Here is a 16423-nt window from a genome sequence, read left to right as displayed (position 1 = left end):
TTATTTGTCTCCATTAGTGGCAGGAGGATGGGGACAGGAAAGAAAGAGTAGGCTTGTTAAATGTTTGTGTCCTGGATAGCTGTGCTCTGTTGCTGTGAGCTCTTTAAACCAGTTCTAGCTCTTGCACCAGAAGTAACTGCATTGCAGCAGCCAAAGGATGTAATCAGTTAAAGTTTTAACCCAAAGGATCCCAAAACACTCTCAAAGGTCCTGCACAGCCCATGTTGTCACTGGTCCCTGTGGCTGTATATGAGGAGCTGGGAGGTGCTTTTTCATGAACCTCAGGGAATTAACCCTCTGTGATCATTCCCATGCAGGGAAAGCTGTAACAACTTTACTGGAGTGAGAAAAATCTCTTCAGACTGCAGCATTCTGGTGTCTCTGTGCTCTGCTGCCACGTTCCTGCAGCCCATGGCTCCTATGCCATATGGCAAAACACTCTGTCCAGAACTATAAACCATCCCAATTACACTGATTAACTCTATGGAAAGACACCAGCACTTGGAACATTTGCTGATGCTGCCTGGGCAGAGCAGTAAGAAAATAATAAATGACTAGACAATTGGCTGGGGGGAGGAGAAATCTGCATGTTGTATTTAGTTGGAAATAGCACAGGGAGACCAATAAACTGTATGGGATTAATGCTTGATTTTGTACTGGGTCTCTGCTCCTCACAAGGATTGTTGTTGTGTGGTCACTCCTGCTTCTTGCATACTAAAAAATATTTGTTAAATTATTTTTTGAGCCGCAGGCATTGTCTCTAGTGACTTTCTTAACTATTCCCTCTTCCAGAAGCATCTACAGCTCTTGGAGCTCATTCAGTGACTTTCTGGAGATGTATGATCCAAGGCTCTGAGACAGGATTGAAAACAGTTCAAGCAACAGAGAAGCACAAGACAAAGCTCAGGTTTTAACCACTTGTGAGATAAATCCAGCAAACACCAGCATTGACTCTTGCCTGTGCCTATACTGAGAGGCTTACAAAAAAAATAAAGTTATAATTGCTTTTTTTTTCTTGTTGAAAAACAAAGGGGAAAACATCTTTGCAAAGACAAAAGCATGTGTCTGTAGCTTCACACACACAGAGAATATTCCTTTTAAAGTCAGGTGGGCTAGTCAGATATTCAAACTCATGCATAAACAGCCCTCCTGAAGGCAGTAAATGAAGGGGGGAAATGTCATAACAAGATGAAACTTCATAATCTAGGTAAGAATATTCTCTTTGCTGATGTACTCCTGATTTGGTGTTTGGATGGAGAGCTGCAATGGGAACCTCAATTGACGTCAGAGGGTTTTAGATCACAGGCCAGACAAGTGTCAGAGAATTACGAGAAATCCTAGGTGCTCTTCTATCTATAGCTCTGCAGTCGCGCTCTCAGGCGCGTTTTCATCAGTTCAAATAGCTCGCTACGGCAGCTCTTTAAAAATTAGTTTTAGTTTAAGGATCTATGTGGCTCGTTAAGATCGGATAAGGATATTGTAACTTCTTTTGCTAAATCAGAAGTGGTATGAATAGAATTCTTTTAAGAGAGATGACATGTAGTGCAGAGTGATGGTGGATTTTATCTTCTGAAACAGAACTTTTTGCTGCAGATCCTTTGAAGAGGTCGCCTGAGTTAACTTGTGTAACCTATCTACAAAACTGTGGGTCCTGGGGTAAAACTGGGGCTCTCTGATGAATTTTGTGCTGTGTAAAATGAGTTGTGTAATGAGAGCACTCATGTTGATATTTTCTGATGGAATTGATCATTGTCATTGCAATGCAAATACCCTGCTAGACTTGAATGTTCCCTCTGTGCCATCTGTGATTCCATCAGTTTATTCATGAGCAATAACGAAATGTAACTTCTGGAATGAATGGTTAAGCCCTGGATCCCCTGCCCAGAAGGGATTTTCTCCTCCTCACTCCAGGTGCCCTCTGACTTTGTTTTGTCAGGGAACTGAAGAAACAAAACTCCATCTTTTCAGCCCTGGTGCAGGGAGAGCAAGTTGTGTTTGATGAGGCTGCTGCTTTGTCAGCCACACTGCTGAGAGATTATTTCAAAGTCCACAGCTCTGTGTCAAGGTGTGATGGATGGGGCTGGAACCTGGACGATGCTTGCAATTCCCAGGCCCATGGGGTGGCAGGAGAGGTGAGATACACACGTTTTGGGTTGTAAATGAGATCTTGGGAGACCTGGTGCAGGAAATAATTCTATGTTGTGTGTGGGTGTGCCAGCAGCTATTGTCCTAGTCAGCAGTGCTTCCAGAGGGTGAAAGTACTAGGAGCAGAGACAGGATTGTAAACATACCCCTCAGAAAGTCACTTTTTTTTCCACAGCCTGTCTTCATATTCTTCTAAGGAAAGGTTCCCTCACCCAGGAAGCCAGAGGTTTTCCACTCCTCACTGAGATAATACCTGTAGTGAACATGTCCTGCTGTAATGAGGGACTGAAACAGCATTGCACAGGCACTGTAGGCACCAGCAAGGACATTTGGAGCTAAGGCTTTTTTAAAGGGTGCTGGTAACAGCTGGTCCTTGCAAGCTTTCAGGTTTTATAATTCCCCCATAAATAAGGGATGGAGGGGGTCTCTGCTCGAGGCTTTATACAGTGCATCTGTTTACTGGCATCAGCTGAAATAAAAGAATAAAAACAAAATTGGAAGAAATCGAGTAAAGGTGACCAAACCATGATTTTGTTTGGATTTCCTGCAGGATTCCTGGCTCAGCTGCGTTTTGCTGCTGAGCCAGACGTGCACGGCAGTAGCACGATCCACCCCTGATCCCGCTTGTGCTGCTGTTAAATTGATTTGTGTGTTTGCTCCGGCCCTGCTGGGGCTGGGGAACGGGATTTGCATTCTGGGCGAGTGGTCGCAGGCGCCGCTGGCAGGGCGAGAGGAGCCGCTGTCGGCAGCTCTGCTCCGAAGGCAGCCCGGGGATGATTGATGGCACTGCAAGCCTTGCTGCTCCAGCCATGCGACACTCCTGGGCTTGGCAACCCCCTGGTGCTCTGTTCCCTCTTCACCCACCCCACAATGAGGCACTGATAAACACAAGAGGGTTCCCTGGCTGTCTGCTAAGGCATTTACGTGTTTTATCTTTTTTTTTCCCCATTTTTTTTTCCCTAGCAGTCTATGAGCCTCAAAGGAAGAGTGAAGAGGGAGAAATCAAAAGGAAAGCAGAGGTGCTAAAGTGTTTTCTTTTGTTTTGCCCTCCCTCTCAAAATCTAAATTTTGTGGGGCTTGGTAAATTAAGATTTCTCCTGCTCTTCTTGTTGGCACTTATATCCAACAGAGATGTATTTCAGGATGCCAATAGTGCCCATGTACCAGCCAGATGTGGTGTGGTCCCCAAGTCAGCAGCTCACCGTGGTGCATTGCATGGATGGACTAATTGCATAATGGGAGAAGCTCAGCTCCTGTGAGCAATGGGTGTGTGCATCTGCCTCCATCTATTTCTGTTCTCTGCAGGCCCCCTCCGGGCTTTGGCTTTGCTGAGGGGATGACAAATATCGTATTTCTGGATTTTTTCAGTTCTTGTGCATTAGTCTCTTGAAGCACTAGGGAGATTTAAGAGCAGCTTGGAGGTGTGTATGGGATCGATAGCACCAGATCAACTGGACTGTATCAGCACTTTCCCAAGAGAGGAAGGTGCTGTAGCATTTTGCACCAATCTTGGCTAAGAAATCCCAGTGCAAACCAGCTCCTCTGGAAGTGGCTTCTATTCTATCTGCTTTGAAACAAAAGTGCAAATTGTTTGAATACTTTGGGAGAAGGGTGAGAGAAAAGAAAGTAGTGAATTTTTTTGTCTCTTTAAAGAGTACTGACCTGTTGAATTAGCAATAGTTTATTATGCTGGATACAATGCAAAAGTTACTCTTTCCTGGGCTGTGCAGGTAGATCTAAAGTCAGCAGCCAGACAGTCTGGTGTTGAGTTTTCTGGTGATGGCTGCTAATAATCCTTCCAGTGTCTTGCAGGAGGAATTCCTGCTTGTCTCATTCCTTTCGTTTTGCTTTGTATATCCCAAGTTGATGTTGGATTTTGGTGTGTTGTTGGATTGGGTTTTTGTCATTTTGTAGGTTTGTTTGTTTTTTTCCTTCAGACTAAATTTATCAAAAGTTCTTGGAATTGCTTTTTTTGTCCATCAAAAAATTGAATCAAACTGTGGTGGGGAGGATGTGCTGGAATGACATTTTTAGCTTTTGAAAGCTTATGATGAATCCTTTCTCTTGGAAGGTGTGAAGTGCACAGGTGTAACCACAGTTCATAAAAAACCCCAATAATTTGTGCTCTTGCTGATAGATAAAGGTCAGTAGAAACATGCCAGGTAATGAGAGCAAAAGGGTAATTTACTGGAAAAAGTGAAACCCTGATTTAATATGCCACAACAGTGGGAGCTAATACAGGCAAATGGAAGTCATAATTTGTAAATAGCCTATCTATTGTCTTAACACTGATCACTTTGGGATCTCAGAAAAGTTCCAGATTACAGTAAGTAAGCAAGTGAAGTAGGTGGTGTGATTTGACACAATTAAATGTTGCTTGTGTGATTTTTAAAGCATGATTTTTTTAAAGACCCTTGTCTTTCATCAGTACCTAAATAGCAATTATATTCATTAGGTGGTCTGACATCTTGTTCTTGACACTGAGATTTGGAGAGTCCTTCTAACCTGCATGCTGGGATGAAATGAGAACAGTCCTGTCTGCTGGTTTCCCACTGAAGATGAATGATTGCTGCTTGGATATTAAAATAATTTGATTTTGGACATTGATTAACTTCTTAATTTAGATGCTGGGATCCTTTTCTATTCAGGTCAGCTCATGAGGGTTTGGTGAGATGAATTTCTTAAGCTCACAAGGGATGTGTTTGCCCAGGACCAGGGGGAGCTGCCCTGAGCTCTTGCTTATGAGAGCTTTCCTTCCTGGCTGGAATCACTTGGTCAGCAGCAGAGTGAAATTCCTAAGCCTTTTCCTGTGCTATTAAATCTGGGACACTCAGAATCAGAGGGCTGCTGATTTGCTTCATACCTAAGGGTCTCCAATACCTCTTATGGGAGAAGGAGAATAAGAATTCCCATGCATAAACCTTCTTGTTTTTGAAGGAAGTCTCTGTAGTGCCTTTGTATGGAAGGGCAGGGTCTCACCATTCCCTCCACATCTCAATCTCTTTTCACAGGCATCTCCTCTCAGGTATTTGAACAATAAATCTCTGTTCTGCCAGTGGGACTTGCTGCAGTGTGGGATAATGTTCAGAGCGAGCCAAGGTGGACAGCCAGTCTACATTGCCTAAAATCTGCACAGCACCAGTGCCTCAGAGACCAAGGGTATTTTATTAATCCGTGCGAGAAACTGCAGCCTTCGTTGTAATGGTTTTGTAAGCAGGTTGGTTATTTAGGATTTTCCTGCTCTTTTTACCTAACTTTAGGTGGGGGAAAATAATGGGTTTTTTTCAGACATTTGTGGAGCTTGTTTTTTGCTCTGAACCATTCACAGAACAGGTCTGGAGTTGTTTAAGGCAGCTGTTTGGCTAAGAACAAGGTTAAGACTAGGCTGTTAGAAAATCTTCTGTGTCGTTTATGTTGATTTGTCTCAAATGCAAGAGTCAGGATGGATGGATCAAAGTCCCTGCAGAAGGCAGGGTCCCAAACATTTTGTGCTTTTACTGCAATGACACCAAATTAATCTTCCTCTACAGAATGATTTATAAGGATTTCTAGAATTGTCTACATCATCACATTTTCAAACCTTAGCTCTGTAACCCTTTTAGTTAGGGTCTCTAATGGGGCTATTAAAGGTTGCAGACCAAAGCAGCTGAAGAGTATCCTTAGAACCATCTGGTTCAAGACTTTGCTAAAAAATTTTTATTTCATGGAGATGAAGGACTGCAGAGGCATAACAGGCCATAAGGCACAACTTCTAGTAGATTTTATTTGGCACAGGGAAAATATTCTGCGACTTTTGAGAATATCAGCTTCATTGTTGATCTTGTGGCTCTGGAAGTCTCTGGTTAGAACTTCACCCTGTAGTGTTACCTCTTCCTGCAGAGCTATAGCAGGAGCCTTAGAGATGTGGTGCAGGCTATTCTTCTCATTCTTGGTATTTTCAACGAGATGAAACCAGCAGCTCTCCAATCATCCCCTTTACATGCCAAGACTGTTTTTGGAGAAGGTTTGTTCATGGTTTTTTTAAAATATCCTAACAAAGTTGAGGCTTCAAGTTCACAGTGGCACCTTCTTGTTATTTTAAAAACTGGCAGTGAAGAGCTCTATTACTGACAGGAGGGAATATCAACACGCCAGTTGGAGCAATCCAATAGGGACTGAGGCTGGCAGCAACTTTTAGCCTGTGACTCACTTGGAGCAGTTGCCTTGAATCACTCCTGCTAGCTGACAGATTGTTGTTCAGAAGGGGCCAACCCTGAGCCTGAGTCACGAAGGTTGTGCTGCTGATTCCTGTTATTAGGATCAAAAACAGGCCCAGAGATTTTCAGAGCCTCACAGGATAGTGTCCATTTAGGTAAAGTGTCAGTTCTAGGGCATCTTTTCTCTCCTAATTTGACAAGGTGCATTCCTACCTCCAGCTTATGCAGTGGTGTTTCTGGACCATTACAGCTATTAAAATTTAGTGGTACCACAGAAAGTCCAGGCAAGACCATCACAGGGTAAGGGAGCATTCTGTTCTGCATGAAGGAATTCACAACTGAACATTCAGGGTGTGTAATTAGACTTTGGGAGAATGATTGATTGTAAATGTCTCCACAGATATAAGCAGGACATCTGGAAATCCCTGTGTCCAAGATTGCCCCAAACAGTCCAATTTATTTTAAAGAACTAGCACTTTGCTTTACCTAGATACCTGTAAGGAAAGCTTGGTCAAACAAGCTGTCTTCATCTCCCATCCCAATCCAGTTCCTATCCCTGCTCCTGCCCAGGTTCCCAGTAAAAGCCTGAGTCACAGCTAAGTGCCTGCAGTCTGAGGAGGCAGGTAGCAGGATGGGAAGTGCTCTTCCATAAAGGCATGTCAGAATCAGCCATATATCACAAATTCCTTCTAAAACCCCCAACTGGAACAGAAACAAATACTATATTGGCAATACCATAGTGTTTGCATTTACACACCAGCTGTTACTTTTTCCCACGGGATCTTGTTTTGTAAAAGGCTGTTGGAAGACATTTTTGTTAAGCAACAAATCTAGCCTTATTTTCCATATTGGCTTATTTTCCTGTATTGGCTGTATATAATTTTCCTTCAAATGTTATATTTTCTTCTTCTTTCTCTCTCTCTCTTTTTTTTCTTTTTTTTAATTTTTTAAAAAATATTTGTGTGGTATATGTGCTAACATATAATGGATTCTCTTTCCAGAATATTTTGACAGGCTGACAAGAAAGTGTGCTGCACTCTGTAATTTAAAGCAATGCATACTTCTCTTATGGATTATTGGATTATCAGCTTTGGGTTTGTTAAACATCATGTATGACTGAGTGCAGGAGTAATTGGCACACTAAATTTGTGAATGACTGTTAATTAATATACTTCTCTTACTGAAACTGAAATAGCAAAGCTATTCCTGGACTAGAAAGGCTGGTCGATTTTTGGCCTGTAATAAATTGAACACATAACACAAAGCGGGAGAGAAAAAAAGAGAAACATTGCATAGAGTAGGTTCTGAACAGGAATTGCTGATTGTTTTTTTGTTTGGATTTTTTTTTAACATATTTCAAAAATGATTGCAGTATATAAACTAATTTGATTTCATCCTTTCCCTGTAATTGAAATAAAGCACTTTCAAATATTCTTAAATGTTGATTTTGAGGAAATTAAAGTTCTAGAAATTCCTTTTGGATGCAAGATGATGTAATACCACATATGTCTGTGTATAATTTATAACATTACGAACCTTTGCATTAGAATCTGAAGTGACCAAGGGTTTGAATGCCCATGACTGTGATTGTTCTGCTGGAAGCTGTCAGTGCTCACAGTGTGGTGTGGAGCACAAGTGTGAGCAGGATCTGCAGGACAAGTGTGCATCAATTGCACTGTTCCAGCACTTCAGAGGGGACCTGGGCAGAGGCTTCAGTAGCAGAGATGTAGCAATTGCAAGCCTGGAAATATTCTTTCCCCCCCCAGTTATGTGATTTTCCTTTTGCCTTCTGGTGTTGGTGCTGTTTAGTCTTGTTTGTTTTGTTTGTTTTTTTAACCCAATAATTCCCCACTGTTGAACTAAGAGTTTATTGCACATCCAATCGTTCCCTGTCAGCCCATCCCACTGTGTTGTGCAGGGCTGCAATACATTTGTGACTAAGATGAGAAAGGATGGCTCTGAAGTGTTGGTTGTTGGGCACTGTTTCTCAGAGATTGATGATTTTAGTTATTTCTATAACTCTTGTTTTCCTAACATAAGCATTTACTGCTTTGAGTTCATGACACAATCTTGCTGTCTCTGAATTTCTGTGGAATTGCAGGAAAACGTGGGGATATTCAATTTTTTATACCTAGAAAGACTTTTGTGTTCAAAAGGAAAGAGAATGCTAGCTCAAAGTCTGGCCAGTATTGGCAGGTCTGCTACTGTGATTCATTAAATGATAAGTATTATGCCAGTGATTGTATGCAAATAATGTCTGTGTTTTCACATTAAACTACAAGATGAGACAAGCTTCTACCGTCCAATATTTCTTGTCCATTTAATAAAAGCACTGTAAGGAGAGATGGACAAGAAGCAGTTCTTTAAGACTAAAACTGTTCCTTCTATCTTAGCCTTAATGAGAAACTGAACACATCTAAACCAGAGTCTAAATACAGCTGGGTGATGATAATGGGTACAATTGGAAAAAGCTCCCCCCATTCCCTTTGGCTTTCATTTAAATTCTGCAAAGAAAGAATTCGAAACCACATGAAAGGAGAAAAAAAAGTTGGGAAGGAAGGCGATAATTCTTTGCTTTTGGTGATTTTAAACACAGCCATCTAAGGATCGAAGGTGAGCCCTCAGAGGCAGGCAGTGCAAGCATCCCACGGAACTCACCTGCAATCTGAGGATGGGGAGGGGGCGAGGTGGGAATATTTACCCGGGCAAATTCAAGTGCAGCATTGCCAGCCGCCACTAGCTGTCACTTTGCAAGCAGCCGGGGTCGGTGTTTTCAGCACTGCGGTTAGCGAGATTGCGGTGCTAATTAAACGGAGTAACTCCCCGAGCCGCGAAACGTCCCGAGCCCGGGGCTGTGCAAGAGCAAGCCCAGGGCACCGAGCGGTGGCAAAGGGTAGCTCGGGGCGGGGGAACCGTGCCTGGAGGGTTGTGCCCCGAGCCGGGGTGGGCACGGCGCTCCTCGCGTAAAGCCGAGCCTTACCTGAAGAAAACGATCGTCTCCCACACGTAGACTCCGAGTGCGTTGACGTTGCACATTTTTCCAGCTCTCGCTGTTGTTTTTTTTGTACTCCGTGAGGGGTGGGCCGGTGGGGTTGGCCAATAAAGTAACCGGGCACTTGGGGAGTAGCGGTGGGAAGAGTGAAACACCCCGGGGCACGGGCGGCCAGCGGCGGGCGGGCGGGCGAGCGGGCGCGCTCAGCACCGCGGACAGCGCCCGGTGAGCGCTCTCAGCACCGCGGACAGCGGCAGCACCGCGGACAGCGGCAGCACCGCGGACAGCGGCAGCACCGCGGACAGCGCCGGCTCCGCTCCGCCGCTGCCTCGGCTCGTCCCTCCTCCGCCGGGGCCCCGCCACCGCCACTGCAGTGCTGCTCGGGGCCGGGGCTCCGGGCTGCCCGCACGGAACCCTCCCTTCAGCGGGATGTCGCTCCGGACATCAGGCTGGCGACAGGGGAGGACGCAGCGGGTGTAGGTTTGCCATCAGGGTGCTGGCGGTGAGGTGGGAGGGGGGGGACGACGACCCTCAACAACCCAGGGTTTAATCTCCGCTGCTGGCCGGGGTGTCTTCCTAATTACATCCACAGGAATTTGTCAGTGTGGAGCCGTGCTGCAGTCCCGGTTGTGTCGCTTTCCTGCCCGCCGTTTGGCTGCTGTTGATTCCTTCTTCCTGGGCTATTTTCCTCCCGAATAAGTTATTGCTGCTGTAGGGAAGGTGTCCCATTGCTCAGGGCTAGAGCGGAGGGGAGCGAAGGGGAAGTTTCTTGGGAAGCACTTCCATTGTGCTCGGAAAGAAAGTGGCTCAGTGTCCTCCTAATGCATCTCATCTCCCCTCTGCCCTCTCTCCCCTGCTAGGACTCGCCAGATCTTGGGAGTTTCTTGCTGCATTAATTTGCTAAACTAAAAAAAAAAAAAAAAAAAAAAAAAAAAAAAAGAAAGACAGAAAAGAAGGAAAAAAAAAAGAGGGGGAGGTGGAGAGAGGGAAGGCAGAGGGGAGGGGGTAACTCAGCCTCTCCACCATCCCAAGGCCCTCCTCTTAGCTGTGCTCATTGGTCTCGGGGCTGAAAAAACTACTCTAGGATGTGGTTGGATAAACGCATGTTGTTCAGCAGAGGCCGTTAACCTTTAAAGCGCTGATACGTTTTGGTTTTTTAACTCGAATTGCTGTCTTTTTAAGGAGTCTCTGAAATCGTCTCCCTTGACAGGGCAAGAGAAACGTGCCTTAAATCTCCATCTCGTGGAAGATCTACTTGGCTGACAGCTGATATGTGTTGCTGTTGGCTTTTAAGAACAACTCTGTGTTGCGTTTCTTTTGTTGTTTAGCTTTGATTTATTATTTTTTCCTTTTTCTCTTTGCTTTGTTTCATTGGGTTTTTTTGGTCTTTTGCATTGGTTTTTCAAAGAGCTTTGGCAAACACCAGAGCCATCAAGGCCAGGGCAGGTAAGGAACGTTCAGTAGTTTCTTATCACAGCTCCAGTTGTGCTCGCAGAGTGCTGAGCTGGTGCTCGGGGTGGGGAGGATTGGGCTCCTCGGTCACTTTGTCAGTGTCACTCTGCTCGACTTCTCATCAACTTCTGAGAATTGAAAAACATAGCTCCTCTCCTAAATAATCCAGGATTTTTTTTTCTTCTCTATTGTCCCACTGTAATGGGATTCTTCTTTAAGTTCTGTTTTGTTTACTTGTCCTGTGCTTTGCAAAACTCCCCACGGCAAAGATTTGCTTTTAACCCGTTTAGTTGTCTTTAATCTGTTCAAGGACTCTTCCTATCCCACGTTGAAGGGTGGAAGAAGACTGCTTTCTCCACCACTATTGTAGCCCCTCCGGGCTAGGAAATAATTAAGTTTTTCTTCTCCCTTTGGGTTTCATCTCAAAGGACCTTACTGCCATACTAAAATTCACCTGATGTTTTTGATATTCTGCTTTTGTTTTGTTCTGTTTTGTTTTTGTTTTAAAGCAGTTTGTTTATGTAGTGAAGCAGACAGAAATATTCTTTGGGTCACCATTCAAAAGAAAATAAAGACCTGCTTGGCTTCTAGCCACCGGTACAGTGGGAATTTAATCGGATTTACTCCAGCTCCTGGGTCTTGGTGTCTGGATAGATTAATAACAGGCTCTGATTTCACCTCATGGAGATTCCTGGGGACGTGATTCCATGCAGCATTTCCTGCATGCTGCTTGCTGGCTCCTCGCTGTCCCTTCTCTCCTGACATTTATCCCCACACGGATGAGCCTCTGTCACTGTGCTTTTCCAGTCCCCTGTGTGCTGACAGACCAGAGGAGGAGCTCCAGACCGAATGTTAACAGGACCCACACAGCAGGAAAGAAATGGTCTTTCCCTGTTTTTTTTTTTTTTTACTGGGAAGCAGCTCAAAGAGCAGGAAAGAGAATCATCTCTTGGCATCTGTGTGTTAATTGTAGAGGCTGTCAGCCTTCTTGTTCCTTTAGACATGGAAATGGGCTCTATAGGAGGTACCAATGTCTCATGTGATATTTCCCTTGCTTGCAAGTTTGCTCTTTATACCAAAGGTATCTGGGCTTGTCTCTTGTCCCCACTTGCTGTCCTTGCACTCTCTTGGGCCAGGGGGGCAGGGGGGCTGTGCTTGAGATCAAAAAAGCAGATAAATCTGTGTGTATATAGAATAAAGAGTCTTCTTAGTTGTTACTGTTGAAAAGTCTCAAAACTGCTTTTCCCAGGGAAAGAATTTCTCTGCTTTGCTGTCAGCTCTCCTGGTGATAATGGTGACCAGGGGACCCAAGGACTCTTCTGCTGATATTCAAATATTTCTCCCTACTGGAGAGGAACAGGAGCATTATTTGCTTTGATATTTGGAGAAATGGAGCAAAGAAGAGGTTGCAACAGAGATTTGGAGCAGGTCTAGGCATTGAGGTGATGTTGATCAGGGAGTCAAATCGAAATAAATGTGAATTTAAGGGATATGACTTTTGCATATCTTATCAGGATGACCCCAAAGGTACCCACATATTCTGCTTTACATTTTTGTCTATGCTGTACTATCTCACTCTTAATTGCTTGCCTTGGCACAGTGCCCTGTACTGTGCTGTATGAACACATCAGGCCTTGGTCAGGATGATTTCAGATCCTTGGAATTCACATCCTCTGATTTAACCCCGGTGATTCCAGAAACAACCTCACTGACACCCATCTCTGCTCTGTAGTTCCTGATGTTCTTTCATCTGTAGATATCTGTGATGAAGTTTCCCACATTTTTTTCTGTATCATGCCAGATATTTAGATTTTCTTCTGTTCTCCAAGATGTTAAGGGCAGATAAACCGGAAACAGGTCTGGAGATAGAATAATGGCTGGAAGTCAATTTTATCACTGTTACTTTAAGTCACCCTTGTCATCAGGTACTTCTCTCCCTGGGTCTGTGCTGGCTTCCTCTTAGATCAGGTTTTAGCTTTCTGGTTGGTTTTGCTGCAGTGGTTTGTGATTTATTTTTTTAGGGGAAAGGTTCACTTGCCAGGTCTGCTGCTTTTCAGAGTCCAAATAGTTTTGAAAAGCATTCGTCTTTCTCTGGTGGCACTTGTACAAATTACAGAGTTGGAGATAACTTATCATTATGTCAAATGATGCTCTTAAAATTAGAATTACCTGCTGTGTATTCATCTTGGTTTTTTTTTTTTTTTTACTTTCAAAGTAGATGAGTCTTGTAAAACTTGCTTGCAGGTGAAATTGGGAAGACTCTTTGTTATCTTCTCTCTGGTCTGTGAGTGATGGATTCTCTTCAATACAAGACACCACAAAGATAATGGTTTCAATCTGTTTTTCAGCACTGAACTAAAACTTGGGGACATCTGCTGGGAAGGGTGTACATGAGGACTGATAAAAGCCAGGGAATATCTGTTTGTCTGGTTTTCTTTATGTGGCTCCTCCCTGATACTTTCCCTTTGAACAATGCACATGAAATTCTTCTCTGTGAAGAAAACTATTCTTCCTGGTAGGCTGTGGCTTCATTTTGTTTTTGGTAGTTGATAGAATTGCTTAAAGACAAGGAGAACACAGAAGGCCTTGGAAATCACTTTGTAAAGAGGAGACCATGGATTCTGCTGAGAATTAACCTAAAGATTCGTTCACAATTGCAAGCTGATTTCATTCCTGATCTATTTTCCATCTCTGGGTTTTATAGCAGGTAGAGTCGTTTTACTTTCTTCTGCTTGGTTCTTAGAATTCAAAATCTGATAATAAGTTCATCAGGGTGATAAACTCCTTCAAGTTGACCATGCACTGCCTTCCTTCCCCAGATAAATGACAGGATTTTTGGTGAAGAGATGGCCAGCACAGCAGTAAAGTACACTCAGCATTATCTTGGGAATACTAAATCCATTATTGTCAGTTTGTTCTTTGGAGAATGGCTAATGAGGAAACAATGCCCCAAGAACCTGGATTGTGCTTCCCAAGGCAGAGATTCAAATAGCTACAGCAGCACTACTTGCCTTTTTGACACTGAACAAATGAAAAACAAATTTTAAATTAGAGTTAAGTTCACAGAATTTTACAGAAGGCTCTATAAAGTAATTTCCTATTCAGCTAATTTCCATGTTGAGTAAGCTATTTCTGTGCAAGATAGCAAGATAGTTCAAGTAAATGCAATTTTCTTAGAAACTTGAGAACTTGGGATTTTAAATTTTTTTTAAGAAAGTAATTGCTGGTAAAATAACACCATAAACTCTTCCTGTAATAATTTATAATTTATAAAGTGCAAAAAAAGATTTTTTACTTAGAAAACGGACAGATTAAAGAATTCACTGGAACTAATGAAAAGATCCATCTTCTATTTCTTTTGGAAGTATCTATAGTCTAAAAATATTTTTAGAATTGAATGCTGATGAGAAGTTTGATAAATTCTCTTTTGATATGTGTTGGCTCTTTGGGAAGTAACCACTGGTGTCTTGCATGGGAAATTCAGTGGCCCAAGACTGGAAGGCTACAAGGGGTGGAGGTGAGGGATTTGTGGTGTAGGTGATTGATATTTTGGACTGAAATTCAAAACAAATATCACTGTTTGATGGCCAATTACCCTACAAGTTTTTTAAATTACAGTCTAACTCTATTTGAGGTTCAGTCCTACAACTTCCTCTGCTGACAGAGAAGTTCCATTGATTATTCTTGACCTTCTCACTCCTGGGCACTTTATTTCTTGAGAAGCAGAGTAGGAACTGATTTCTCATCATTGGAAACATGGGCTCCATGAGCCTGGTGATGTCCAGCCTGTGATCACAGACTCTGGAAGGGGAGTGGGGCTCTGGACTAGGATGACTTCACGACACATTAAAAGTTTGCAGGAGGCCCTGAGGAACTCCCTGAGGAAGAGGAAATACAAAAGAATGGATGGTTGTTTCGCCGTTGGAGTGCTGAGTTATTAATAAATTTCCATGTCTCATATGTCACATAATGACACTTGAGCTGTGAGTAGTCTTGCTGAGTGCCACAGGCCTGTCACGCGTACAATTTATGCAGTGTCTTACAGTAAGAAAGCAGCAAGGACCTCATAGCCCTACAAAAATCACACTGCTAGAATTACAGTGCAGTCCTAAAATAAAATTACACTCCCACTAGAAGCTTGCAGGATTTAGGTTAATTGTTTCTGACCTGTACAAACAATTACCAGGTGATTCCCCAAAATCCTGAAGTACTATTTCTTTCAAAAATCTCGACCAATAAAATGCTTTTTTGGTTACATTACTGTGTGAGGGAAAAAGAAACCACGCCTACTTTTACAGCCAGTCTCGCCAGAACTTGTTGAGTGTTGAGCATCCTGCAGTTGTTGGAAATATTCTCTTAGCTTTTAGTGTTGTGAAGCCCATTGCTCCTGCCTTAGCTGCCCTCAAATGCTGTGGGAAATTGAACTTTTCTACCTTTATCTTGCTTTTAAATGAAGGAAAACCTCTATTTTAACGTGAGCAGGCACCAGGTTTTGCAGAGGTATAGATGGATGCAGGGCAGAGTAGAGCTGTTCACATTACCCTCTTCATTCCTGTTGTCTTGGAATAAAAGCAAGCAAAACAATAATCACTCAATTAAAAATCCCACACCTTTCAAAAAAAAAAAAAAAACCAACTAAAGAAACAAACAAAAAAACCCCACCAAAACAAAACAAAACAAAACAAAAAAACCCAAAACAACAACAACAAAAAAACAAACAAAAAACAAACAAAAAAATCCAAACCAGGAAGATATAGGAGGATAAAGAGGGAAATAAATGGAAACAAATACATAGAACACTTTCATTGCTTCACTGTCTACTTCAGTAGAGTGTGTGTGGGAAACACCAAAAATGGAACCTTTTAGAGGAAAAGTTTGACTGCAAACAACAGACTAGGAAAGGAAATTGAGAAACAACTAGTGATGCTGAAGTGTTCCCTCAGTGTCCAAATGTTTAGATGTAGGAGCATCCTCTTACATGCCCCAATTCACTCACAGGACCAAGCAGCAAAATTTATTTTCTGAAGTGGAAGAAATAATCTGCATTTTTTTATTATTATTAATTTTGTTAAGCTTTTGGAAATAGAAATATTTGCATGTCGGACGTCTAAAGGGTAAAAAGAAACCTTGTAGGATCTCTCCCCTTTTAAACATTGCAAAGGGGTTGATCCTCCATCCATTTTAATGAAGCTTTTTGGCTTTGAGGGAGAGGTATGGAATCGCTCTTGTTCGTGATCTCAGCTGCTGAAAGTGGTGATGATCGTCTGGGATTCACATTGCATTGCAAAAGAAAGGGCTTTTCATTTATCTGAGGTGCCTCCAGGCTTGATAGCACTGCTGAGGTGTCATGTGTCACTAGGGACTTCCCTCTGGTAGAGAGGGTTCAGTATCACAGTCCGGCTGATTTGTCCAAATTAGTTATTTTACTCACGTGGGAGTGGCACTTTGGCTGTTTGACTGCCATCCAAAGCAATCCTGGTGGGGTAAGCAGGAATTTTAGAGGTCATTAGGCAAAGGATTTATTACCCAGCTTTATTTTATTTTATTGTTTAAAACTGTGGCCCTGTGGACTTGCAGAAATTTCCCTGAGCATCACTGGCTTGGGTTACTTGCTTGGTCTTCACAAAAGCATCTTGCT

The 16423-nt window shown here is 42.9% G+C and overlaps 1 protein-coding gene and 1 long non-coding RNA gene across 14 annotated transcripts in view; one reads left to right on the top strand and one right to left on the bottom strand.

Annotated features, from left to right (window-relative positions):
• GLRA1 (glycine receptor alpha 1) overlaps positions 1–10258 on the bottom strand; it is a 47225-nt gene extending 36967 nt beyond the window's left edge. Inside the window, exon 1 of one of the 2 annotated variants that reach the window (XM_014886899.2) lies at positions 9322–10258. In XM_014886899.2, the coding sequence (XP_014742385.2) occupies positions 9322–9377 (56 nt within the window). In that variant the 5' untranslated portion in view covers positions 9378–10258. The remainder of the gene's footprint in view (positions 1–9321) is intronic. The other variant, XM_088173572.1, reaches the window with a different exon arrangement.
• The window catches only part of LOC148221964 (uncharacterized), a 167711-nt gene continuing 161425 nt past the window's right edge, over positions 10138–16423 (top strand). For all 12 annotated transcript variants that reach the window (XR_015806968.1, XR_015806961.1, XR_015806966.1 and 9 more), the window contains exon 1: positions 10138–10779. This is a non-coding gene — a long non-coding RNA (uncharacterized LOC148221964). The remainder of the gene's footprint in view (positions 10780–16423) is intronic.

Source organism: Sturnus vulgaris, chromosome 15, assembly GCF_052056855.1.
Source record: "Sturnus vulgaris isolate bStuVul1 chromosome 15, bStuVul1.hap1, whole genome shotgun sequence".
Classification (NCBI taxonomy): Eukaryota; Metazoa; Chordata; class Aves; order Passeriformes; family Sturnidae; genus Sturnus; species Sturnus vulgaris.
The sequence above is the reverse complement of the archived record's forward strand: the minus strand, read 5'-3'. Positions and strand labels throughout refer to the sequence as shown.